Source organism: Bufo gargarizans, chromosome 5 (assembly GCF_014858855.1).
Source record: "Bufo gargarizans isolate SCDJY-AF-19 chromosome 5, ASM1485885v1, whole genome shotgun sequence".
Taxonomy (NCBI): domain Eukaryota; kingdom Metazoa; phylum Chordata; class Amphibia; order Anura; family Bufonidae; genus Bufo; species Bufo gargarizans.
In genome coordinates this window covers 164,785,935-164,811,818 of record NC_058084.1, presented here as the reverse complement: position 1 = coordinate 164,811,818, position 25,884 = coordinate 164,785,935, and the positions used below count along the sequence as shown (strand labels likewise).

At 44.7% G+C, this 25,884-nt stretch overlaps 1 protein-coding gene across 1 annotated transcript in view; it reads left to right on the top strand.

Moving 5' to 3' along the window:
- FBXO15 (F-box protein 15) overlaps window positions 1–25,884 on the top strand; it is a 212,957-nt gene that overhangs the window by 103,038 nt on the left and 84,035 nt on the right. Inside the window, exons 4-9 of the mRNA XM_044293183.1 lie at window positions 4,871–4,975; window positions 10,114–10,359; window positions 13,117–13,326; window positions 16,080–16,209; window positions 20,054–20,136; window positions 22,666–22,811. Of these exons, the coding sequence (XP_044149118.1) occupies window positions 4,871–4,975; window positions 10,114–10,359; window positions 13,117–13,326; window positions 16,080–16,209; window positions 20,054–20,136; window positions 22,666–22,811 (920 nt within the window). The remainder of the gene's footprint in view (window positions 1–4,870; window positions 4,976–10,113; window positions 10,360–13,116; window positions 13,327–16,079; window positions 16,210–20,053; window positions 20,137–22,665; window positions 22,812–25,884) is intronic.

The window sequence follows — 25,884 nt, the reverse complement described above, 5'->3', positions numbered from 1 at the left end:
TATTTCATATACATACATAAATACTATTCAATATTTTTTTATCAGAAATTTATTTCCACATCTTTACTTTATTTTGGCTGCAAAATTTTTACTTTTTTTATTTTTTTATTTAGGAGACTTTACATTTTAACATAAATTTAACATAAATGTTAAAATTTTTGAAGTACATATTTTTTCCTGAAACAAGCCAAGTTTGCAGAGGTTTATAAGTGTCAGAATAATAGAAACCCCCCAAAAGTGAACCCATTTTAAAAACTAGGCCCCTTAACGTATTTATCTATGGGTGTAATGAGTTTTTTGACCCACTAGTTTGTTGTAGAAATTAATGCTAAGAAGGTGAAAAAAAATGTAATTTTCATTTTTTACACAAAAGTGTCAATTTAAAGACAGATTTTTTTCTACAGAGCACATGAAAATGAAGATGTACACTCCAAAATGTATCAACTTGTTTCTCCTGTCTTCAGAAATACCCCATTGTGGCCCTAATCTTATGTCTTGACAAACGGCAGGGCCCAAACATAAAGGAACACCCAGTTGTTTTCAGAACACAAAATTTGCTTGAAAATGGTTTAGGCCCCATTGCACACTTGTAATGGCGTTGAGCTGCCAAAACAATAGAAAACCCCCACAATGGACCCCATTTTGAAAACTAGACCCCCTAAGGTATTCATCTAGGGGTGTAGTGAGCATTTAGACCCCCTAGTTTTTTGTTGAAATTAATGCTAAGAAGGTGAAAAAAATGTAATTTTCATTTTTTACACAAAAGTGTCAATTTAAAGACAGATTTTTTTCTACAGAGCACATGAAAATGAAGATGTACACTCCAAAATGTATCACCCCATTTCTCCTGTCTTCAGAAATACCCCCATTGTGGCCCTAATCTTATGTCTTGACAAACGGCAGGGCCCAAACATAAAGGAACACCCAGTTGTTTTCAGAACACAAAATTTGCTTGAAAATGGTTTAGGCCCCATTGCACACTTGTAATGGCGTTGAGCTGCCAAAACAATAGAAAACCCCCACAATGGACCCCATTTTGGAAACTAGACCCCCTAAGGTATTCATCTAGGGGTGTAGTGAGCATTTAGACCCCCTAGTTTTTTGTAGAAATTAATGCTAAGAAGGTGAAAAAAAAATAAAAATAGCTCCACGAACCATCCCAAAGGGATCCCTCCCTCCCTGGAAAGCCCACAAACCAAACAGAAAATGAGAATAAATTGAATTCCTGACCCCCCCCCCCCCCTGTTCTTTTTGGTATTAAATAAAATTAATAATTTGCAACCGTATGGTACGTTTCAAAGCAGGGGTAATTACAGAGCCCTGGTTGTGATGGGCAACTGGAGCAGTAAATCCGGGTGTCCCTCCTCCTTCCATGTTTGCTACACACCCGGCATCTTTTCTGTGGATACGTTTTGCTGGTAGTGGCAGGGACGGGGTGAGGGAAATGGCGTTCTAAAAGCCTTCGAACGTCCTCCGATTCGAAGGCTTGCCTAGGTGCGGGGGACTCAAACAGGAGACTCTCAATCACCTTCTCCTGGTACTCGAGGAAGTTAAGGTTTCCCTGGGACTTTTTGAATAAAATAAAACTATTATAGGTAGCAATCTGGATGAGGTAGATTGCTACCTTTTTATACCAGGCCCTGTTTTTTCGCTTCACCAGGTAGGGGTGAAGCGCTTGGTCCGAGAGGTCTACACCTTCCATAAATTTATTGTAGTCTGTCACACAGACCGGTTTGTGCTTGTCCGCCGTAGCCCCCCTCTCCCTAACTGCCACTGTGGTGTCTGCATGCAAGGTGGTCAGCATGTAGACATCCTTCCTGTCCTTCCACTTCACGGCAAGCAGCTGGTCACTTGCGAGGGCGAAGGATGTTCCTTTCTCCAAACGTTTGGAGACCAGCGGTTGTGGGTATCCAACTCTATTTTTGCGGACTGTCCCACAAGCCCCTGTATTTGCAGCATGGAGGGATTTATAAAGGGGTATACTAGTGTAAAAATTATCGGTGTACACGTGGTACCCGTTGTGCAGGAATGGTGCCAATAAATCCCACACAATTTTTCCCGATGTGCCAATATTTTCGGGGCAGCCTGGGGGGTTAAGTTGGGAGTCTCTGCCCTCATAAATAGACAGGCCACAGGTGTAGCCGGTTGTGCTCTCGCACACCTTATACAACTTTACCCCATATCTGGCACGCTTGGAAGGAATATATTGACGGAAGGAAAGGCGGCCTTTAAAACTAAAAAGGGACTCGTCAACTGATAATTTTTCTCAGGGGTATATAATTTCAAAAATAAATCTGTAAGGAGGGAAATAAGGGGTCTCAATTTATTTAGGCGGTCGAAGGCTGGGTCAGTTCTGGGGGGGGACTTGGGAATTGTCTGAAAAATGCATGAACCGCATTAGGACTTCATAGCGGTTACGGGACATAACTGCTGCAAACACAGGGGTTGAGTGGACAGTACTCGCAGCCCAATAGGATCGGACAGAGGGTTTTTTTTACAATGCCCATGTCCAGGGTAAGCCCCAATTTTTTTTTATTTCAGGGACACTTGTGGGGGTCCACCGTCTTACATAAATAGACGTGGGCTTTTGTACAGCAAACTGTGTGGCGTACAAATTAGTTTGCTGCACAATTAACTCCAGGACTTTATCATCTACAAATAAATGAAAAAAATCATAAGGGGTAAAATTGCCGACATCCACATTAATTTGGGGAGTGGGTAAAAATTGGGGTACTTGGGGGGAAAATGAAGTGGCAGGAACCCACGTAGCAGAAGGGACGGGACCGCTGGGTGGAGAATGAGGGGAGGTGGTGACTTCTACCACCATAGGGCTATGGGGTCTGGGGATGGAATCAGAGTCCCCGCTATCTGAAAATATTTCCGCCTCTGAAGCGGTGCCAGATTCAGAGTGGTCAGAGCAGAGAAATTCGTATGCCTGCTCCGCACTTAACAATCTCCGAGCCATTTTTTTTTTCTGTACAGCTCAGAAAAATTCAAATAACTGACCGTCCCTAAAAATGACTGACACCCACCGACTGACGGAGTGACACCCACCGACTGACGGAGTGACACCCAACAACTCACTGACTGACACCCACTGACCGCCAGTAACAGACGAACAGGGTCCCTAATAAAGATAAATGACTGTAACTAATAGACGTCTAATGACGGACGCCTAATAACGGACATCCACTGACCGCCAGTTACTGACGGACAGTTTATAATTTGATTTTTTTTCTTTTTTTTTTCACAGTATGTAATCACAGAGCCAGGACAGAAGTCTGATCTCTCTCTCCTCACAGAACAACTGCGTTGAGGGGAGAGAGAAGCACAGCCCCTGTCCTGGCCATGTTTTGTAAATATAATGGATGTGATCTCCATGATAGGTTTATCATGGAGACCACATGATCAGGGACCATTATTATTGGTCCCTGATGGTTACTGTGCTGAAGGCAGATCTTCAGCACAGTAACCAGTGCGCATGTCTGTGCCATTTTTTTTTATTTTTATTAGATGGGGGGGGGGGGCGCCCTAATAACTTTATTAAAATATATCTAAGGGCCCTATTGCCCCGATCGGGGTGCTGGGGGACCCGATCGGGGTGCTGGGGACCCGATCGGGGCATAACTTGAACTTCTCTCTCCTCTCCTGAGGAGAGAGACCTTACAGTAAGCGGCGGCGGCCGGCTTTCAGTCTGCGCATGCGCCGGGCCGCCGCCGCCATCTTCCTTGAGGGTAAGGGGGGTGGGGGGGGTGAGGATCGGGACCCAGCTTAGGGACAGAAGTGCTGGGGGACCCGATCCTAGCACCGGAGACTTTCTCCCTCCTCTCTCACATGAGAGGAGGGAGAAAGTTTTAGTTCAGGCATCATTTTCGGTGATCTCCGTGATAAAGTGTATCACGGCGATCACGTGATCAGAGACCGCTTGTCACGGTCTCTGATCACTGCCCCGAGCCCTCAGCTACCTCCGGTAGCTGCGGGCACGGAGCTACTACGCTTGATTTTAGCGTTAACTCGGGCTGAAGTGCCGCCGTAAAAAGGCGGCGCTCCAGCCCAAGGCCCCTTAGTGACCGCCGTAAAAACACGTATGGGTGGTCACTAAGGGGTTAAAGAAAGTGACCCAGCATTTTGCTAAGAGAATCAGTCACTTATTTATGTTGCCCTTAGGACACCATAAAACTGGTGACAGGTTCCCTTTAAATACAGGTTACTAGAGCCAGACTGCACACTGGTAGAGTAGATGAATAAAAGACACAAGAAAAACCGGCAGGCTGGGTGAAAGCGAAGACACAAGCAGGGTGCTTGACAGGGGCACATACAGGGCAGATGAACAGGGTTAACTTAAACACGAACAGACCTGAAACTGGAAGTTTGGGGGCACACAGGCAGGGTTAGGGCACAAACAGGATAAACACAGGTGCCTGGGTAGAAGAGGATACTGGTAGCTTTCCTCTATACCTAGAAGTCATCTCGTCTCTGATCGTGTCTATAATAATAAACTGGGCAGTTTCTTTAATAATCTATCAAGTTTTTTATATGAACATAGGCTGGTTGTGGTGCTGTACATTGAATATATGTATGTAGTGCAGAAAGTCTACAGTGTTATGTGCAACTTGTGCAGGGGGTGGAAGACTAGGGGCCCACTGGGGGATTCACCTGTACCCCTGTGGGCCAGTCCAAGCCTGTTCGTGTAATAACTTAGAAAATTAATTTCTACTGTAAAAAAAACTTTGTATCGAACTCAGGTTCGGTTCCAAAGTACCACTTGGCCGGCTGCCAGGCTGCTTTGCCGGATCTCCTAACAAAGATGTGAATGAGGCCTAACTCAAGGTATTACTCTTCAGAAATACATTTTCCTTGTGTTTTGCAGTTTACCGTGTGAGATCCTTCTGAAAATATTATCATATTTAGACCCAATATCTCTGATGGTAGTCAGTAGTGTCAATAAGAGGCTTTATGAGCTCTCCAAGGACAAGTAAGTATAATCTGTATCGCCCCAAGATTCAATAAATACAGTGACATTTTGAGAATATGTTTACTAATTCAGAAATTCTTATAATCTGGACTTGTTTCCAGCATTGAATTGAGAAATGATTTGTATTTTTGCAGAACTAACAATAATCTGTCACCAATTTTGACTTGTCCTTTTTACCAAATGTTTGTGTTCTCCATGAAATAGCAATGCCGGATCCTTTTTTTTATTTTTTTTATCATCTGCTCTTTTAAAAATGTGTGAATAAATTGACCACTAAGTGTAGACATGAGCGAAGCGAGCGTCGTTAAAAAAATGTGTTATAATCAGGGCTGTGGAGTCGGTAGATAAATGCTCCGACTCCTCAGTTTTTTGTACTTCCGACTCAGACTCCCCGACTCCGACTCCTCTGTATTTAATATGCAAATGTATTTTATACATTCCTTGAAGGAAAGAAAGAAGTTCTTCTAAGCTCTTCTAGCACAGAGAGGTAGTTGGGCAGAAGCTGCTGCCTTCTCCTTTGTGTGCTGATCTTCTGCTGAAGATAGGGCAGTGGGAGGATCCAGGAAGGGACATTTATTTTAAAACATGATTTCCCTAGAAGAATCCCATAGTCATGTTTAAAGTTTAAGATAACATTCTTAGCTGAATGACAGCAGTTTTTCCAATGGTTTACAGCTTCAGTCTTGAACTATTGACCCTCCATTCCCTTCACTTATACAAGTGTCTCTAGTCCTGCAAAACACATATTTACTTAATCCCTTATCAGTGAGAGGCTAGGTAAACCATGGGCATTGTGTTCCCTGTAACATCAGAACACAACACAATGCCACTCCTAATTGTGCATTGCGTGCCATATAGTGAAGCATATGAAAAGCATGCTTCTTCACATCACTGAACGCGTTTGTTTTGCGGTTACGTGAGGCACTGCATGCATTGGCCTTTATTCTTACAGTAGAGAAGTCATTAATTATAACTGTTTATGAATTCGGACATTTAAACTTGATTTTTTTTATTTTTTATTCCAATTTAAATTTAGTAGGAGTCTGAGTCGGTTCATTTTTTGCCGACTCCGACTCCAGGTACCCAAAATTGACTCCGACTCCTCGACTCCGACTCCGACTCCACAGCCCTGGTTATAATGCTGTACTGAGCTTCGTTTCTGTACAGTTTTAAAATGTATAGGCTCCGATGAGCCGAAGTAAGTTAGTCACAAAATTGCTCGAGACTTCATTGAATAACTTTGGTAATTGGTTATTACAGTGAAAAACCACTTCAAAACCTGGAACCGAATTCGACTTCGGTTCCGAGTGGTACCTTGAATCAAAGCCGAGTTTGGTTTCAAGGTTTTTTACTGTAATACTCAATTGCCAAAGTTATTCAACGAAGTCACGCGCGACTTTGTGAATAACTTATTTCGGCTCACCGGAGCACATACATTCTAATACTGTACAAAGACGAATCTTCGTATAGTATTATAACAAATGTTTTAGCGAAGCGGCTTCGGGTGTAGCATCCAAAGTCGCTTCACTCATCTCTAACTGGGTGTTACTAGCTGGAGGCGTGTCCACACAGTGTGACACTGTCCAATCCGTGTGGGCAGTGTCAAACTCTGTAGAGACACACAATGGTAGCACCCAATTCTTTGACTACAGGTAAGTATGCTTAGAAGTGTTAGGAAACACTACTTTATGGTATATTTGATATATGTGACTTCCTATAAAACATGGTGCAGCGCTCCAGATGGTGACCAAAATGGTCACCAATGTGCCTTAAAATTTGCAGATAGCGACAAGACTTTTTAGCCTTGTGGCCATTTGCGACAGGGCTGCTGCGCTGTAGGTGAATATTGCGGCGGGGCATGGGAGACAATAATTCTTTGCCCCGTCGCTGATCACCTACGCTACAGTCCTGAGGTCTATTTGGCCTCTACTGTGGGGGAAGAATATCCTCTGGACACAGGAAATGGTAGGAGAGAGAGTAGATAGGCCACGTGACAGGCCTGGGAGGGGCTTACTCCTGATGTGGCCCAATGGGGGAAGGAGAAATCTGCAGCTGCAGGTATGGTGGTGGGTAAATCCCGTGCACCGGAGAGGTAACGATAGCACTTCAGAGGAAGGGAGGGACTGTGGCCACTGCGCCACCAATGAATATAATTAACACTTTAATTTAAGTGTAGGCAGCGGGTGCCGGCAGCGGTATCACATACCCGGCACCTGCTCTCTATGACAGGGCTCTGCAATCCCTGGCAGTTAGTTAACCCTGCCGAACCTGAGGAGTTAATTGCCAGGGATTGCAGCGCCATGTCATAGAGGGCGGGTGCCGGGTATGTGATACCGCTGCCGGCACCCGCTGCCTACACTTAAATTAATGTGTTAATTATATTCATTGGTGCCTCAGTGCACCCAACCCCACCACAGGGTCCCCTCCCCTACTCCTCGTTGGTGCCAGTGGCAGTTCTGATCGGAGCCCCAGCAGTGTAATCATGGGGCTCTGATCGGTAACCATGGCAGCCAGGATGCTGCTGAAGCCCTGGCTACCATGGTAAGCTCCCTGCTGCTGTGTGCACAAAGCCCAGGGCAGCAGGGAGAGTGTGAAGTCCTATTCACCCTAATATCAGGGTGCATAGGACAAGGGATTAAAATATCCCAGGAAGCAGATTGTGAGGGGTGGTGCACGGAGAGCGGTCTTTGTAGAGGGGGGATGTATGGAGAGCGGTCTGTATAGAGAGAGATGGACGAAGAGCGGTCTGTGTAGATGGGGGGGATGTATGGAGAGCGGTCTGTGTAGATGGGGGGATGTATGGAGAGCGCTCTTTGTAGATGAGGATATATGGAGAGCAGTCTGTATAGAGAGAGAGATGGACTGAGAGCGGTCTGTGTAGATGGGGGATGTATGGAGAGCGGTCTGTGTAGATGGTGTGATGTATGAAGAGCGGTCTGTGTAGATGGGGGGATGTATGGAGAGTGGTCTGTATTGAGGGTGATTCATGGAAAGGTCTGTGTAGAGGGGGATGTATGGAGGGCGCTCTGTGTAGATGGGGATGTATGGAGGGCGCTCTGTGTAGATGGGGATGTATGGAGGGCACTCTGTGTAGATGGGGATGTATGGAGAGCTCTCTGTAGATGGGGATGTATGGAGGGCGCTCTGTGTAGATGGGGATGTATGGAGAGCTCTGTGTAGATGGGGATGTATGGAGAGCTCTGTATAGATGGGGATGTATGGAGGGCGCTCTGTGTAGATGGGGATGTATGGAGGGCGCTCTGTGTAGATGGGGATGTATGGAGGGCGCTCTGTGTAGATGGGGATGTATGGAGGGCGCTCTGTGTAGATGGGGATGTATGGAGGGCGCTCTGTGTAGATGGGGATGTATGGAGGGCACTCTGTGTAGATGGGGATGTATGGAGGGCGCTCTGTGTAGATGGGGATGTATGGAGGGCGCTCTGTGTAGATGGGGATGTATGGAGAGCTCTCTGTGTAGATGGGGATGTATGGAGGGCGCTCTGTGTAGATGGGGATGTATGGAGGGCGCTCTGTGTAGATGGGGATGTATGGAGAGCTCTCTGTAGATGGGGATGTATGGAGGGCGCTCTGTGTAGATGGGGATGTATGGAGGGCACTCTGTGTAGATGGGGATGTATGGAGAGCTCTGTGTAGATGGGGATGTATGGAGGGCGCTCTGTGTAGATGGGGATGTATGGAGGGCGCTCTGTGTAGATGGGGATGTATGGAGGGCGCTCTGTGTAGATGGGGACTTATGGAGGGCGCTCTGTGTAGATGGGGATGTATGGAGAGCTCTCTGTAGATGGGGATGTAAGGAGAGCGCTCTGTGTAGATGGGGATGTATGGAGGGCGCTCTGTGTAGATGGGGATGTATGGAGGGCACTCTGTGTGGATGAGGATGTATGGAGAGCTCTGTGTAGATGGGGATGTATGGAGAGCTCTGTGTAGATGGGGATGTATGGAGAGCTCTGTGTAGATGGGGGGATGTATGGAGGGCGCTCTGTGTAGATGGGGATGTATGGAGGGCGCTCTGTGTAGATGGGGATGTATGGAGAGCTCTCTGTAGATGGGGATGTATGGAGGGCGCTCTGTGTAGATGGGGATGTATGGAGGGCGCTCTGTGTAGATGGGGATGTATGGAGGACGCTCTGTGTAGATGGGGATGTATGGAGAGCTCTCTGTAGATGGGGATGTAAGGAGAGCGCTCTGTGTAGATGGGGATGTATGGAGGGTGCTCCGTGTAGAGGGGGGATGTATGGAGAGCGCTGATGCCTGCTGATGTGGTCACTGGTTGCAGTGGCTCCTCTCTTAAGTGAATGGCCTTTCAAGGATTGCAGTGGGGATAGTTTATTTAAACCCATTCTGTGTCACATATAGAAGAATAATGGTTTGAAACCCCCTTAAAACAATTAACTCCTTAAAGGGTTTGTATACACTAATTTCTGATACTGGCAGTTTCTTTGTTGGTGATCATACTTACCTGATCCCCAGTTCTGGGTCCCGGCTCGTTTGCTCCCCAACTTCCGTTGCTTGTCTTGAGTCCCTTCATGAAAACTTCCTGTTTGACACCGTTACAGAAAATACCTGACTACTGCTTCCCTTGCATTATGTTAAATGGTCATGTGATGCAAGGGGAGCAGATCTCCACTGTGGCCAGTGATTGGCTGCAGCGGCATCAAGATAAAAGTTTTCATGGAGAAACCCAAGACAGGCAGCAGAGGTCTGGAAGCGAATGAGCAAAGGCCCAGCACCTAGGGATCAAGAAAGCATGATCAGCAACGCGAATCTGGCTAGTCTGAGTTCATAGAAATTAGTTTACAACCCCTCAAGAGCCTCAAGATTGATGTGGTTAGAAGAACGAATCAAAAGTAGACAAATGGGCAACTACACAAGGTAAGACACGTCTTTTTTTAAAAATATACCATAATTATATGCATTTTAAATTTGGCTACTAAAAATAGAATTTGGCTCCTAAATTTTTCAGGTTATGAGCCAATGGCTCCTTTTTTAGTCTGGAGCACAGTGTCCATGATCGTTAACCGTACAAGAGAACCGTTAATAAAAACCCATACTTCTATACAGTTCTATACTCGTAGCTGAACTGTATTTTGACTGGACTTTTCTTTTTTTCTTGTCAGTGTAATATGGTATAAAATGTATATTTCGCACTGGAAAGTTAAACAGCGCTGGCAATGTCACTCTATGTACCCCCTGGAGAAGAAATTAAGTGACACCACTATTTCAGATCCAGATCCTGGCTATTGGAAGAAGACCTATGTTAGGGAAATAGCAACAGCCAGAGAAAAGAAAATGACTCAGATTATGAAAACTGTGAAGCTTAACAGATCCAATGACTTATCCGTTAATATGCAAAAGGCAGTAAAGTAAGTAGTTTCACCCATTATTTGTATTGAGAGTACTAGTAGTAATGTTTTGTCCAGCATAAATGCACAGCAGGGGCTTAGAAATGATTATAAGGGCTCATGCACATGAACGTATTTTTGTCAGCATCCGATCCACATTTTTTGGATGCGGTACCATTAACTTCAGTGGTGTTGCAAAAGATGCAAACAGCACACCATGTGCATCCGTATGTCAGTTCCGCGGCCCCGCAAAAATGTCCTATTCTTGTCTGCATTATGGACAAAGGATAGGACTGTTCTATTATGGTCTGGATGTTCCATTTCACAAAATGCGGAACGCAGGAAAAAAGCTAAAAGTGGCCCCATATTGTAGGTGTGTTCAAACCTGCAGAAAACAGCGCCGACAAAAGTAGGCATGGCTATCAATACCAGAGTGTAGCACAAAATACCACTTTGTGGCACACTATATTGCTCCAGCACCAGCAGGATCGGTTACCACAGTAAAGCACAATACACTTTCCCAGCAGATCAAAGTACCACAATGCGGCACAAAATACTACCCCAGCAGCACAAAATACCTCTGCAGATGCTGCCCAGTTGTGGTGGCAAGTGCCAGCTGTCACATTCTGATCTCCTCCTCTTCCACTTGTCTCTAATTAAGATATTGAGAAGAGGACTGAGGAGGTGAGATGCAGGCCACAGTACTAAGTCAGCCCTACCTTCATGCTGCCTGGTCTCTCTGCACTACCAAACATTTAGCAGAATACAACACTACAAACCTATTGCATCCAGTGAAGTTTCCTCTGAAGTAGATGTTCTCTCTCCTCATCTTCTCCATTCGGCCCAGACATTTGCCACACGTGCATCTTAGATTCCTCACTTTTTATCATCCTCCACTAGGGTTGTTTCGATACCAAAATGTAATAATCGAACAGTCCTATCCTATTTTTTGGGGGGACAAGGTGACAAAAAAAAATGGCGAATCGCGCAGTTTTTATGGTGTGCACCGCATAGGAGATTTTTTTAAATATTTTACTAGTTTGGACTTTTCAGGCGTGATATGTAATATGTTTATTTATTTATTGCTTATATATTTTATATGTAAAATTGGGAAAGGGGGTGATTTATACTTAATAGTTTGGTGTTTTTTTAAGCAATTTTTTTTTTCTACTTTTTATCACTTGTCCTCTTTTTTTACTCTTTAATCCCTTGTCCTATTCACCATAATAAAGCTCTGTTAGGGTGAATGGGACTTCACACGCTCTCTGCTGCCCTATGCATAGTACACACAGTAGCAGGAAGCTTACTATGGCAGCCACGGCTTCAGTAGCGTCCTGTCTGCCATGGTAACCGTTCGGAGCCCCAGGATTACACTGCTGGGGCCCTGATCACAAGCTGCCACTGCCACCAATGAAGAGGGGACCTTGTGGCCACTGCCACCAATTATTTTAATACTGGGGGGGTTGGAGGGGCGCACTGCGCCACCAATGACTTTAATACTGGGGGGTGCTGGGAGGACAGTGCCACCAATTACTTGAATACTTGGGCAGGGGGGTGAGGGCGAGCTGCGCCACCAATATTTTTAATATTGGGGAGGGCGCACTGTGCCAGCAATGATAATTAACGTTTAATACAGGAGGCAGGTGTGTCGGCGGCAGAATCACACAGCCGACACCCTGTCTCACAGGGAGCTGCGATCAGCAGCAGTTAACCCCATCAGGTGCGGCACCTGAGGGGTTAACTGCCGCTGATCGCAGCTTCCTGTCATAGAGGCTGGGCACCGCCTCCTGTATTTGTATTAGACGTTAATTATCATTGGTGGCGCAGTGCGCACTCTCCTCCTCCGCCTCTCTCTCTCCTCATTGGCAGCGCGGCACAGGGGGGAAGGAGAGAGTGACTCCTTCTCCCCTGTGCTGCTGAGGGAACATGGCGCGCAGCCCAGTATCGAAAAAATGGAAATCCTGGTATAAAAGTATCGAGAACAGCCGCCGTAGGCCTTCATCGGGCTGTTCTCGGAGCTGCCTGCTCCCGGTGACCGCATTTGATTTCAGACGGGCTCGCGCACAGGTAAGGGCTTACCTGTGCATCGCCGGACGGGTGAGTCTAACCTTACTAAAGATGGCAGCCCACATGTGTTCACTGGTGAACACTGCGAACTGGCCATCACTGCTCAGCAGTATCATCCAGCTGCCACCCCCAATGCTATGCCTTCTTTGTTTCCCAATGACCCCCATATGCTATACTGCAGACAAAAATAGTGCTTACAGTTGTACTAATTGCTCCTATAGTGCCCCCAGTATTAAAAATTCCCCCTATAGTGCATCCAGCAATAATAATTCCCCCTCCGTGCCCCCAGTAAATAGTAATACTCCTATAGGGCCTGCATCCCAGCACAGGTGGTTGTGATCACATCTTTGTGCCTCCTGAGACCCAGCCCTGACTGTCACTGCTGGCTTGTGCCATTCTGCTGCCTCAGAAGAATACCCATAGTTGTTGGTTAGATGCATAAGTACCTGACACTCGCACTGGCAGCCGTGAGGATGGGGAATATGGAGATATGGCCAGTCTGCACCGACTGTGATGGTCATGGAAGTTAGAACCCCACTGATCACAAAGCAATGTCATATCCTAGAGATGTGGCACTACTTTCTTTGGTGGGAAAGCCAGAAAGACCATGAGCAAGACTGATTTTGATATTGGGATAAAATAAATTCTAGGCGCTTAGGCTGATTTGGTGTGCATCTGTCCATTATAGTCTTCACTCTGCTCTTTTTACAGGATGTCTGGACTGACTTGGGCCCTTAGGTTTCTGGATGTCCACGGGAAGGAAACGGTGATTGAACACACTGATGTGCACTTCAGGGATAGTTCGCTTACTGTGACTTGGAATAGTTATCTTTGGCCTGAGTTTTGTTCCCTCATCAAAGTTCAGCTACATGGAATCACACCATTGCTAACAGACAAATGTCCCAAGCCTATTAAAAATGGGTGTGTATTGCATTCTTTGATGCAGTTTTTGAAACCAAAGCCATAGTTTTATACTTTAAAGTTCCTCAACTTTTTGCATAGATTTTAAAAGCAAAATGTTAGGCCTTGTTCACATTTCCGTTTTTCACTGACGTGTGCTGTCCACATTTTCAGCGGACAGCACAAGTACCCATTGATTTAAATGTGTCTGCTCACATTTCAGTATTTTATTACTGAATGGGTCAGTAAATAAAATCACGGGGATGTGCCCTATTTTGATCTGTGATGCGGACCAAGCACACCCATTGAAGTCTATGGGTCCGTAAAAATCACTGACACACATCCGTGTTGTGTCTGTTTTTTACTGAAGACTAATAGGAGATTGTTTGGAAATTAATTTTCAGCTGAGCAACGTCATTGATTTATGGAAGACACACGGATGGTAAAAACGGACACACTGACCAACCACGGATCATTCACGGATGAAACACGTGCGCTTTTTTTTACGGACGTGACCCTGACACGGAAATGTGAACGAGGCCTTAAAGTGGCAGTTTTCTTAATAATTAATAGTATTATAATACATCTATGGTTTGCTACAGTATGTCAAGAGCTTCGAGGACAATACTGTACTTCTCCTTAAGTAGAAATGTTGGAGTAAAGATATATCTCCTGAACGTGTGCAACCCCTTAAAGGGAACCTGTCACTGGGATTTTGGGTATAGAGCTGAGGACATGGGCTGCTAGATGGCCGCTAGCACATCTGCAATATCCAGTCCCCATAGCTCTGTGTGCTTTTATTGTGTAAAAAAAAACCGATTTTATATATATGTAAATGAGGCAAGTAAGAAGCCCAAGGAGCTGTTACTAACATTTCCGGAGCCCAGCCACGTCCACAATGAAGGAGCCCAGCACCGCCCCGCATACTACGAATCTCCTCCTTGCTCCCCGACGTCACAAAGCTAGAGCGCCGTAATCTCGCGATACGCAAGCTAGCGCATGCGCAGTGTTGGCATAGTGTTCCTTTCCTCTGCTGGCATCAGCCTCAGGGAAAGCTCTAGCTTTGTGACGTCTGGGAGCAAGGAGGAGATTCTGGGCTCCTTCATAGTGGGTGTGGCTGGGCTCAGAGTCAGAGAACGCTGGACTTATCTCTGAAGCATGGAGGAGACCGGACTCCTCATCTACGGTTCATTTACATATCTATAAAATAGTTTTTTCGACACAATAAAAGCACAGAGAGCTATGGGGACTGGGTATTGCGGATGTGCTAGCGGCGATCTAGCAGCCCCTGTCCTCAGCTCTATACCCAAAATCCAGGTGACAGGTTCCCTTTAAGCAGAACTCAGCCCCCCCTAACCACCTCACCCCCATCTGCATGACCACAGAGAGGAGTAGTTTACTTTTAAAAAGGATTCTGGTTTTGCAATATTCAACATCAGTTGACCGTAAAAAACACTGTCCTGCACTCCATCGTGGTCACATGACATTTTCCTCTATGTCGGTTCCTTATCCTGATGACATCACGTCTATATCTGAGCTGGGCTACATCTGGGCTGTATTACACCAACAGATTATCTGGCCAATCATTGGTCAGATGGCCAATTACACACACAGTTCCTTTGTTATACAAACCAACTATTGGTCTACTTGGACAGATATTGGTCAGATAATCTGTTGGAGTAATACAGGCCTAAGGCTCTTACCTGTAGACACCATATCATCAATGACCTTGCCTCCGAGGGCAGAGTTCTGCTCATTCTCCTGGACCCTGCCCTGTAGACATGGTGTCAGCAGTTTCGAACAGGGCTTCAAGCAGGCTAGGATATGTGATATTTAAGCTGGAAGGGGAAATGGAGGCAGAGACCTGATGCTACAGACACTCCCTATGAGTCTTGCGCAAGAATATAAACATAGGGTGTGGGTCACAGATTGCAGAAATACACTCAGAACTGACGTATTTAATGCAGTAAGGTTGAATGCTGGTGTTATGCTTCAGTGCTCCATGGCCAGCACTAATAAGCTGGGCAGCTGAGGGACTAGGACCCACCCCTCAGTGCACTGAAGACTTAATTTGCATAAAAAATATGTCTTTTTTTTTTTATTCTAGAATGCCACAAATGATTTTCATCAGCACGAATTTAATCAGCAGGATCATCCCCATATAGACAGTGTGCTTAGACTAGGGTTGACTAGGAAATCTGTCAGATCCCTTTTGCTACACTCTCTGACAGCAGTGAAGAGGCAGAAGTGCTGATTTCATTAGTTAATGTGAAGTACGTTCCCCCCCCCCCCCCCCCCCCCCCGTTCCAGATGCTGAACGACAAGTGTCTTCCTTTAAAGAGTATATGTTACACCAGCGGTCCTTGCTTGCTGGTGTGGCCACTGAGGGGCTGCCCTGTATATTGATCGGGCCCCAATGATCTGTGCTTGCTTGTGTCCTTCTATAAGACAATAAGACAATGCCCATAGGGGGTAGCCCCATGACAAATGTGTTCAGTGACCTAACAGAGCCGCATCCACTTTTCTGAAAGTATGCCTATCAGTGGACCTTGTTGGTCATGCACTTCACAGTTTAATATGTAAGTGCTCAGAAATGACTTCACATTAACTCATAAAATCAGCTTGTCTATCACTACGCTATACAGCCCTTCAGGGACGTGACAATTTAGCTTTAAATGCTTCAGCTTGTTGCATCTGTAATTACGCACTTTAGTATTATTTAGGCTGAAATTATATTTGTAACATAAGGTTTTTGTGTATGTTGTTTTATCAAGGCTTCAAAGGCTCTCCCTCATTGCGGAATATGACTTGAGGAACAAGAAGGATTTTGGAAGATTTGTTGGCCAGGACATGCACATTAAACTTTTCCATATTCATCCATGGCTAATTGTTGGGTTATGGAGGGTAAGCTTTCATTCTGACGAAAGGGACATCTTGGTTTCATACATTCAGATGTTAGGACAGTGTACTGTATATTTCACACTATACATAAATGCCTTATGAAAACAACCCATGGACTATTTTTATTATCAGTGTAAATCGGTAGCTCTTAAGGTTTGTATTGTGGTGTAAATGTCTGATTTCGATTGAATTAGATGGGCTGTTACTTGTATGGAATTTATATTAGAACATATCATACACCACTGGTTGGGAAGTGGTACTTGTGTCACATTATTTTCCCATTATCCACTTATCTTTAAATGGGTTTTTTGGTACTTGTTTTTTTTCCCCTATTGACGTGACTTAAATATGAGAAAGTAAGACGCTTGTCAGTCCCCAGTCCAGAGCTCTGGTTGTAGAGACTGCCTATAGCCAAAGCTTCTTCTTGTGACATCAAAACTATCGATTGCTGAAAGCGATGTCTCGAGCACAAGCTTTATTATTTTATATGACTTGGGGCAGAATTAAGAATAACCATAAATCGATCTTTTATTTTCAGGTTGTTTCAGAAAAAACTTATTTCCACTTAAATTTAAAAAATCTGCTATAAAAGAACCTAAAAATGTAAAATTGGACCTATCTGACACCAGACTGTGGAATGGTCTACCTCAGGACATGGTCACTGGAGGAAAAGTGGACACTTTTAAAAAGGACTTAGGGCCAGATTCATCATTAGCGCAAGTCAAAATAATAGAGTGAAAAAGTCGAAATTTTTTGCGCAATCTCTAAAACTGCGCAAAAATTTGCGACTTTTATTGGCTCTGCGTTATGCTCGCCAGTTTTCTGAAAGTGGGTGTGTTTTCCTATGTAAATGAATCTCTAGACAGATTTACTATTGCGACAATTTAAAAAGTCGCCAAGAATTGCGCAATTTTACCCCAGTGAGGACCATGCTTATCTTATGCGACTTTTTAATAGAACATGCAACTTTTTCGTAAAGACGTGCGACTTTTGTAAAGCCGCTTACTGACGGATAAACTGCTACCGTCAAACATCACAGTATTAAAGGACCATTAATAAATCTGACTTAGCCAAAAGCAACTTTGGACATATGTAAAAGTGGAGTAAGATGTAAGTGTAATGATAAATCTGGCCCATAGTGCTTATGTAAATGTGTAGAAATCCGAGTCTCACTGCCCTTTCCTAAAATTCACAACCCCACCTATCCCTTGGTTGAACTTGTGTCTTTTTTCAACCTTTCTAACTACTGTATATAACTATGTCACCAATTTTTAGGGTGTATCAGAATTAGTTTACAATATATTCCCTAGTGGACATTTATGTATTTTGTGCCTCTTTGTACCATTATTTAGCAACTCTCACTTTAAAGGGAGTGAGTCTAAAACCCGGAGCCGCAGTGAAGGCTCTGACCAGTTTTGATACACCGTGGCTCAGGGTGAGGGTCACTCACATGAATGGTGTATAATTTCCACTGTTACCTTTACTGCAAACCAGCCGCTGGATCTGAATATTTTTGTTAATGCATGTAGTAATAAAAAATGTACAGTCGTGGCCAAAAGTTTTGAGAATGACACCAATATTAGTTTTCACAAAGTTTGCTGCTAAACTGCTTTTAGATCTTTGTTTCAGTTGTTTCTGTGATGTAGTGAAATATAATTACACGCACTTCATACGTTTCAAAGGCTTTTATCGATAATTACATGACATTTATGCAAAGTGTCAGTATTTGCAGTGTTGGCCCTTCTTTTTCAGGACTTCTGCAATTCGACTGGGCATGCTCTCAATCAACTTCTGGGCCAATTCCTGACTGATTCTTTTATAATCACTTCTTGGAGTTTGTCAGAATTAGTGGGTTTTTGTTTGTCCACCCGCCTCTTGAGGATTGACCACAAGTTCTCAATGGGATTAAGATCTGGGGAGTTTGCAAGCCATGGACCCAAAATGTCAATGTTTTGGTTCCCGAGCCACTTAGTTATCACTTTTGCCTTATGGCACGGTGCTCCATCGTGCTGGAAAATGCATTGTTCTTCACCAAACTGTTGTTGGATTGTTGGAAGAAGTTGCTGTTGGAGGGTGTTTTGGTACCATTCTTTATTCATGGCTGTGTTTTTGGGCAAAATTGTGAGTGAGCCCACTCCCTTGGATGAGAAGCAACCCCACACATGAATGGTCTCAGGATGCTTTACTGTTGGCATGACACAGGACTGATGGTAGCGCTCACCTTTTCTTCTCCAGACAAGCCTTTTTCCTGATGTCCCAAACAATCGGAAAGAAGCTTCATCGGAGAATATGACTTTGCCCCAGTCCTCAGCAGTCCATTCACCATATTTTCTGCAGAAGATCAATCTGTCCCTGATGTTTTTTTTGGACAGAAGTGGCTTCTTTGCTGCCCTTCTTGACACCAGGCCATCTTCCAAAAGTCTTCGCCTCACTGTGCGTGCAGATGCGCTCACACCTGCCTGCTGCCATTCCTGAGCAAGTTCTGCACTGGTGGCACTCTGATCCCGCAGCTGAATCCTCTTTAGGAGACGATCCTGGCGCTTGCTGGACTTTCCTGGACGCCCTGAAGCCTTCTTAACAAGAATTGAACCTCTTTCCTTGAAGTTCTTGATAATCCTATAAATTGTTGATTGAGGTGCAATCTTAGTAGCCACAATATCCTTGCCTGTGAAGCCATTTTTATGCAACGCAATGATGGATGCACGCGTTTCTTTGCAGGTGACCATGGTTCACAATGGAAGAACAATGATTTCAAGCATCACCCTCCTTTTAACAGGTCAAGTCTGCCATTTTAACCCAATCAGCCTGACATAATGATCTCCAGCCTTGTGCTTGTCAACATTCTCACCTGAGTTAACAAGACGATTACTGAAATGATCTCAGCAGGTCCTTTACTGACAGCAATGAAATGCAGTGGAAAGTTTTTTTTGGGATTAAGTTAATTTTCATGGCAAAGAAGGACTATGCAATTCATCTGATCACTCTTCATAACATTCTGGAGTATATGCAAATTGCTATTATAAAAACTTAATCAGCAATTTTTCCAATTTCCAATATTTATGTAATTCTCAAAACTTTTGGCCACGACTGTAGTATAGACACTGAGTTAAGGCTCGTTCATACGAACATGTGCTGCCCGTTGCCGTATTGCGGACCGCATTAGCGGATCCGCAATTCACGGGCACCGTTCCATGTGCATTCCGCATCACGGATGCGGACCCATTCACTTCAATAGGTCCGCAAATCCCGAAATGCGGAACGGAACACTACGAAAGCACTACGGAGTGCTTCCTGGGGATCTGCTCCGTGCCTCTGCACCGCAAAAAGATAGAACATGCTCTATCTTTTTGCGGAATGGAGTGATCGTGGACCCATACAAGTGAATGGGTCCACGATCCCCATGCGGCTGGGCCACGGTCGGTGCCCGTGCATTGCGGACCACAATTTGCGGTCCACAGCACCGGCTTTACATGGTCGTGTGAACGAGCCCTTATTCAATTAGATGTATGTGTGTAGCGCTACCTGCCTCGTTCTTTCCTTATTTCACATGCTCAGTTCCACCCTTCCACCAGGCCATGTCTACTGTTTTACATTACATTCTGCTGCAGCAGAAAGAAACCCACCCGAGCTGTGACAGGGAGAGAGCTGCAGCAGAAAGAACACGCTCCCTGATTTGGCAGTATGAAATAAATCTAGCAGAGCAATGAATGGGGGAAGCTCTGGATCAATGCGAGAACATACCTGGTTTTAGCTTTCCTAGAAAGGGACTGTCCTGTACGATATGATGTCTGATTTTCTTTTTTACATCAATAGTGGGATAAAATATTTTCCTGTTGTCACATTTTAGAAAAGTCCAGAAATAGCATTTGTGATGGGCACACTACATTATCATCAATTGCTGGAGAAGAGTTTTTGGGGATCTGCAGACAGGTAATGTATATTTCCAGATTTTATACCACACAGTTGTTAAAGTAAAGTTAAACTTTGTCCTACAGGACCTGCTTGCTGGATAACACAGCATTATGGGGTGGTCTCTAGTGGACCTCCCTTGTCTATATGCCCTATAGGTCCCATGTAAGCCTGAGCAGATAGTCATCAAGAAAAGTGGCTCTTGATTTGCCGAACAGAATTACATGGTTGCAGTACAGAAATGTGTGTTCATCTGCTGTGTGCCCTTGTAATATAAGCGGTAGAGCTGTGTTTGTTAGGTTGTTGCTGTGTGGGTAAGTTACTTATCTTGACCCCTTCACTTCATTAAACCACTAGGGAAGGTTTAGTAAGTAGAAAATATTGTTTTTATAATCTTCTGCTGTCTAAACCAGCTGTGCGTCTTATAGTCTGAAAATGCAGTATCTGTGGGGCGATAGAGGGGGATTTCACACCTAATTGTTTATATTGTAGAGGGCACTGTGGCCCTCTCAGGGGTGGAGTTGAGGTAGAGCCATGCCACGCCACCCATTCACCAGGGTTTCTAAGAGCGTTTCTGCTACGTGCACTGTCAGCGCCCACATCGTAATGTGATGTGGGGGCTTACAATCACAATGGGGTCCATGTTTGGTGTCTCCTATGCCAAGAGGTTCATGGTGCTCAAGCATGAGGAGAGGGGGTGGATTCCACCAGTGTCTTGGAAAGTAGTCTGGTGGATCACCAGGTAAAGGGAACACCACGTTGGTTTTTCTCGGGTATTTCGTTTAGTTGAAACTGATGCCCTTGTATTACAACCCAGTGTCGGACTGGTAATCATGCCATATTGGCTGTCACCCTCTGAATAGAGATAACGTCTCCTCTGAATAAACTTTTATAAACTTGACAGAGGACAACTCAAAGACATATATTTATGTTTTTTTTATTTATTTTATTCTTAGGGGCTGAAATGATATTGGATAGCTGAGTAGTTTGCCGAGCATGGTGCTTTTTCTGAAGGGATAGCAAAGGTTGTTCCAGCGTTTCTCAAATATTTAACAGAAAAGCTCTGTGGAAAATCCCAATACCCAATCTTAATTAGTGGCATATAATCTTCTTTATAACCCTAATTAGCACATTTCTAGTCTTTTTGGTAAAAACAAATATAGTAATTCACAAATGAACTGTGAAAGGAGTAATCCTAGTAATATGTATTGGCACATCGCTTAGTAATTAATAATTCAGTTCTAATAACTAAAGATGATGAAAGGCGCCTGAGGCTGTGTAAAATCAGGCTCATATATGATTAACCCCTTAGTAACACTCCCCGTATATGTACGGCACATGTGCACAGGCACTCTCTGTAGGGGGCTCATTCGCAGAGTATGCCAGCTGTGCTATACAGATAACAACCGTCGGAAACAGCCAGAATTGGAGATAAGAACATTGAAATATTCCACTTTTACTGCCAAACAAAGCACTGTCCCTGGAAAAAAATAAGATAGTTATGGAAGGGGGGAATGATAATGGTGAAAAAACGAAAACTGCTTCAGGGGGTTAAAGTGCGCCAATTACATAATGTGGTCAGTGTCGTTTCTAGTTGGCATCTTCATTTTCTAGAAATTGGGGTTACCTCTTCATACATCCGCAAAGGGCCTAGGGCTGTGTGAATCACAATTTTGTCACACGTTTATTATACGTTAGGAAAAAAAAAAAGGGTGTATGTTTCTATCCTGCAGAATCCAAATCTAAGATCTGCAAAATACGGATGCTGTCCTTGTTGCATCCCATTGACATTGACAGTGGGTCCGTGGTCTGCATTTTGCAGACAAGTATAAGATCTGTTTTTGTGGAAAGCAGATGGATCATCCGTGTGGTTCCTGCATCTGCATGTCCGTTCCACAAAACTACATAGTATGTCTGCAAAATGCAGATCATGGACCCATTAAAAACAATGGCTCCCCAAATACAATGCGGATGGCATATGGCCCACATCCACCACATCCATATTTTGTGGATCTGTGAGATCAGTTGGTCTGTGTAGCTCCATCTACTTAAGTCAGCATCTGGAGCTACGCAGCACCAGTAATACCATAGCGGTGGCAGCAGTTTACTATTACAGCACTGATCCCATTGAAGATTAACATGAGCGCTGATCCCATAGACGTCGATGGGAGCAGCCCTCCCGCTGCTACAATGTCGACAGTGCTGTGTAGCTCCGGCACTGACCTCCGTAGACAGAGCTACACAGACCAGCTGATTTTTCGGATCCTGAGGATAGGCCATCACTTAAAAAACCCTGGACAATCCCCTTAAGTTTTTATATTCAGTGAGATTTGACATTAAGATAGAGGACGTATATATACGTCCTAGCAGCATTGTGCATCAATAAGGTATATCCTGGATGTGAATGGGTTAACATAATAGCTTAATTTAGGCAATAAGTCATTTTTGGGTGACACATTTTAATTTTTTACTACTTTTAAATACTTATTTTGTGCATTCATATTTTGCATGTCTTTAACTGCTCTGTCTTCCCATTGATCTATTTTATAGCCTTTACACGTTTCCTCCACACGTTCCCTTGCTGGATGATATTGACCCTCAGTATGGACTTCATGGATACCAACTTCATATTGACATGTACAGTGGACCAAGAACATACCTATGTAGAACCTTCCGTGGCTTGTTCTGCCGGAGAGGTAGTTACTTGGTAGATACTTGTTACTTTGGATATTAAAGCTGAATTCCACTTCCAAAACCATGTTTTGTAGCATAACAGTTAGGCTACTTTCACACTAGCGTTGGCTGTCCGCTCGTGAGCTCCGTTTGAAGGGGCTCACGAGCGGACCCGAACGCTTCCGTCCAGCCCTGATGCAGTCTGAATGGATGCGGATCCGCTCAGACTGCATCAGTCTGGCGGCGTTCAGCCTCCGCTCCGCTCGCCTCCGCACGGACAGGCGGACAGCTGAACGCTGCTTGCAGCGTTCGGGTGTCCGCCTGGCCGTGCGGATCCGTCCAGACTTACAATGTAAGTCAATGGGGACGGATCCGTTTAAAGATGCCACAATATGGCTCAATCTTCAGGCGGATCCGTCCCCCATTGACTTTACATTGAAAGTCTGGACGGATCCGTACGAGGCTATTTTCACACTTAGCTGTTATATGCTAAAATAATGTAGACGGATCCGTTCTGAACGGAGCCTCCGTCTGCATTATTATGATCGGATCCGTTCAGAACGGATCCGATCGAACGCTAGTGTGAAAGTAGCCTAACATGCTTTACCCCCTGCGGTAAAGAGGTTGTCCTGCCATATATATTGATGACCTTTCGTGAGGATAGGTCATCAATATCTGATCAGCAGGAGTCTGGGACCCCAGCCGATCAGCTGTTTGAAGAGGAAGCGGCACCCCATGCGAGCGCTGCTTCCTGGTCATTACACTACATCTCCTCTGGAGCAGCGTCACTTGTATATTTATTACTCCATATGATTCATTACTCATGTACTTCATATACACAATTGACTTGTATATTCACTCGTATATCAAACAGTATCTTGCCACTGCCACATTGTAGAAGACCCTCCCGTCCCATTCTGTGGGCTGCATGAACACCAATACTTGCCCCACAATGCGTCCATAGAATGCAAGATGTGACGGTGACAAGATTTACCCTCGTTGCCACTGTCCGTGCTGCCCCTCAATGGATATTCTTGCGCATGCACTGAACAGTGAATGAACTGTTCTGTGCAACTGCAGAAGAGGACCCAGGGTTCCAGGGTTAGCGAAGACAGTCGTGATGTGGGTGAATCACATCACTTCCACCATCTTGCACCCTATGGACTCATTGGGGGACAAGTATTGATGTTTATGCAACCGTGAGTTGGGGACCCAAGGGCCTTTTATGGTGCGATGGGGGTAAGATTTTGTGTATGTCACACAAGAAATACCGTACATTGCGACATATCTGCAATTATTCCTACAAATTGTACATTTCTTTTAAATGGGTTCAGTTTGCTTTAAAGGGGGTTATCCAATATTTCTATTTATTTCCTGTTCTCCCTCTTGATTACAGTAAAATGTTTTCATTGTTACGTATTAAAAGTGGCTTATCAGGTCAGCGCTGCGCTCCGGGTCCAATTATATGCTCCTGGTACTTTCGTCTTCACATGCGGTACATTGTGCACATGATCCTAGCCTGGTTACAACCCACAGTGCATGCGTTAAAATGAACCTGTTGCCGCAGTGGCCTGGTAAGCAACTTTTATTAAGAACCGACAAAAAGTTGTTAATCTAACCTAAGGGGGGGGAACATGAAGTTAAAAAATTAAAAATCGGATAACCCTTTATAGGGCTTGTATGGGTTCAGAGCTGAACCTGGACATATCCCCATTCTCACCCAGACAGCCCACTCTGATATGAGCATCGGAGCTGAATCACACTGGAAAAGGCTTTTTTTTGGAGATCCGGTGAAATACTTGGTCCTACATGTGGAAAACTAGGCGCAGGCTTCTGTCGAGCAGTGAGCCCGGTGATGTCACTAATGGGCGGGCTAAAACGGCTAGGGCAGCGCTAAAGCCCGCCCTTTAGACCACAGACCATCAGAGCCGGTGACGTCAGTGGCAGCACTGCTAGGTGGAAGCCTCCGCCTAGCAGTGTAAAAACATAAACAAACAGCCCTTGCCCTGTGCGATTCAGCGCAGGGCAAGGGAGACCATCGGAGCATGCTAATATCGGGGGCCTGTCTGGGTGAAAATGGGGATATGTCCAGGTTCAGCTCTGACCCCGGACTTCCCCTTTAATCTATTCAATGTTATGTTCCCATGGGGTGGATATTGCAGAATTGCGAGTGCAAAGTTCATATCATTTAGAGTAGCAGCACAGTGGATGAAATTCAAAGAAGTCTCATCCACTCGCAGGATTCATCTGCCTGGAATCTACATGCAAATTGATTTCAGTTTGTCAATTTATGCTGTGGATCTCTACCGCCGATTTCAGGAGGAAATCTAAGGCAAATATGCGGAGACCACAGAATGTATTAATTTTTGTGATATTTTTAAGTGCATTCATGTGGCAGAAGACCGTCTGATATTTCTTTATATTTCTCACGCACATCTTGCTCAGGATTCGCTGCACGCTGTAAAAACGATTAATTACCCATTTCTGAAATTTCAGCTTATTCTGAATATCCAGGATGGCAAACAGGATTTTGACAGCATGCTATAACATGGTTTGCCAACAGATGGTGCTAGTGTTAACTCCATAGTGAAAGCCATTTAGAGCTTTCGGAAGCAAAATGTGCACTCTGAAATCCTCTATAAAACAGAGAGGGTTAAATGCCACCCATAAATTATATGTTTATGGGAGCGCTTTTATGGCAACACATCTTTCTAAGATGTTCATGTTTTGCTGGCAGGAAGCTGCAGTGTTTTCTCTATCAAATTGGCGTAGTACGTTCACATCTGCATTGGATCAGTACCTCTGTAATCTGCTCCTATAATTAAGCAGAACAATGGAACTATTTAACACAGATGTGAACGAAGCCAATCTGCGCATCAAACTGAACTAGGTTAAAGGGGTTCTGCAGTTTTTCTTTGGATACAGCCGATCAGCTGTTTGAGAAGGCATCGGCGCTCCACTAGTGGGCCCAGTGACGTCATGACTAGTATCACTGGCCGGGCGCGACTAAGCCCTGTTCACTTGAATGGAGCTTAGCTGCGCCCAGTCCAGCAAGCAGCAAGAAACTTATACTGGTGTAACAAACTGGTTTTCTAT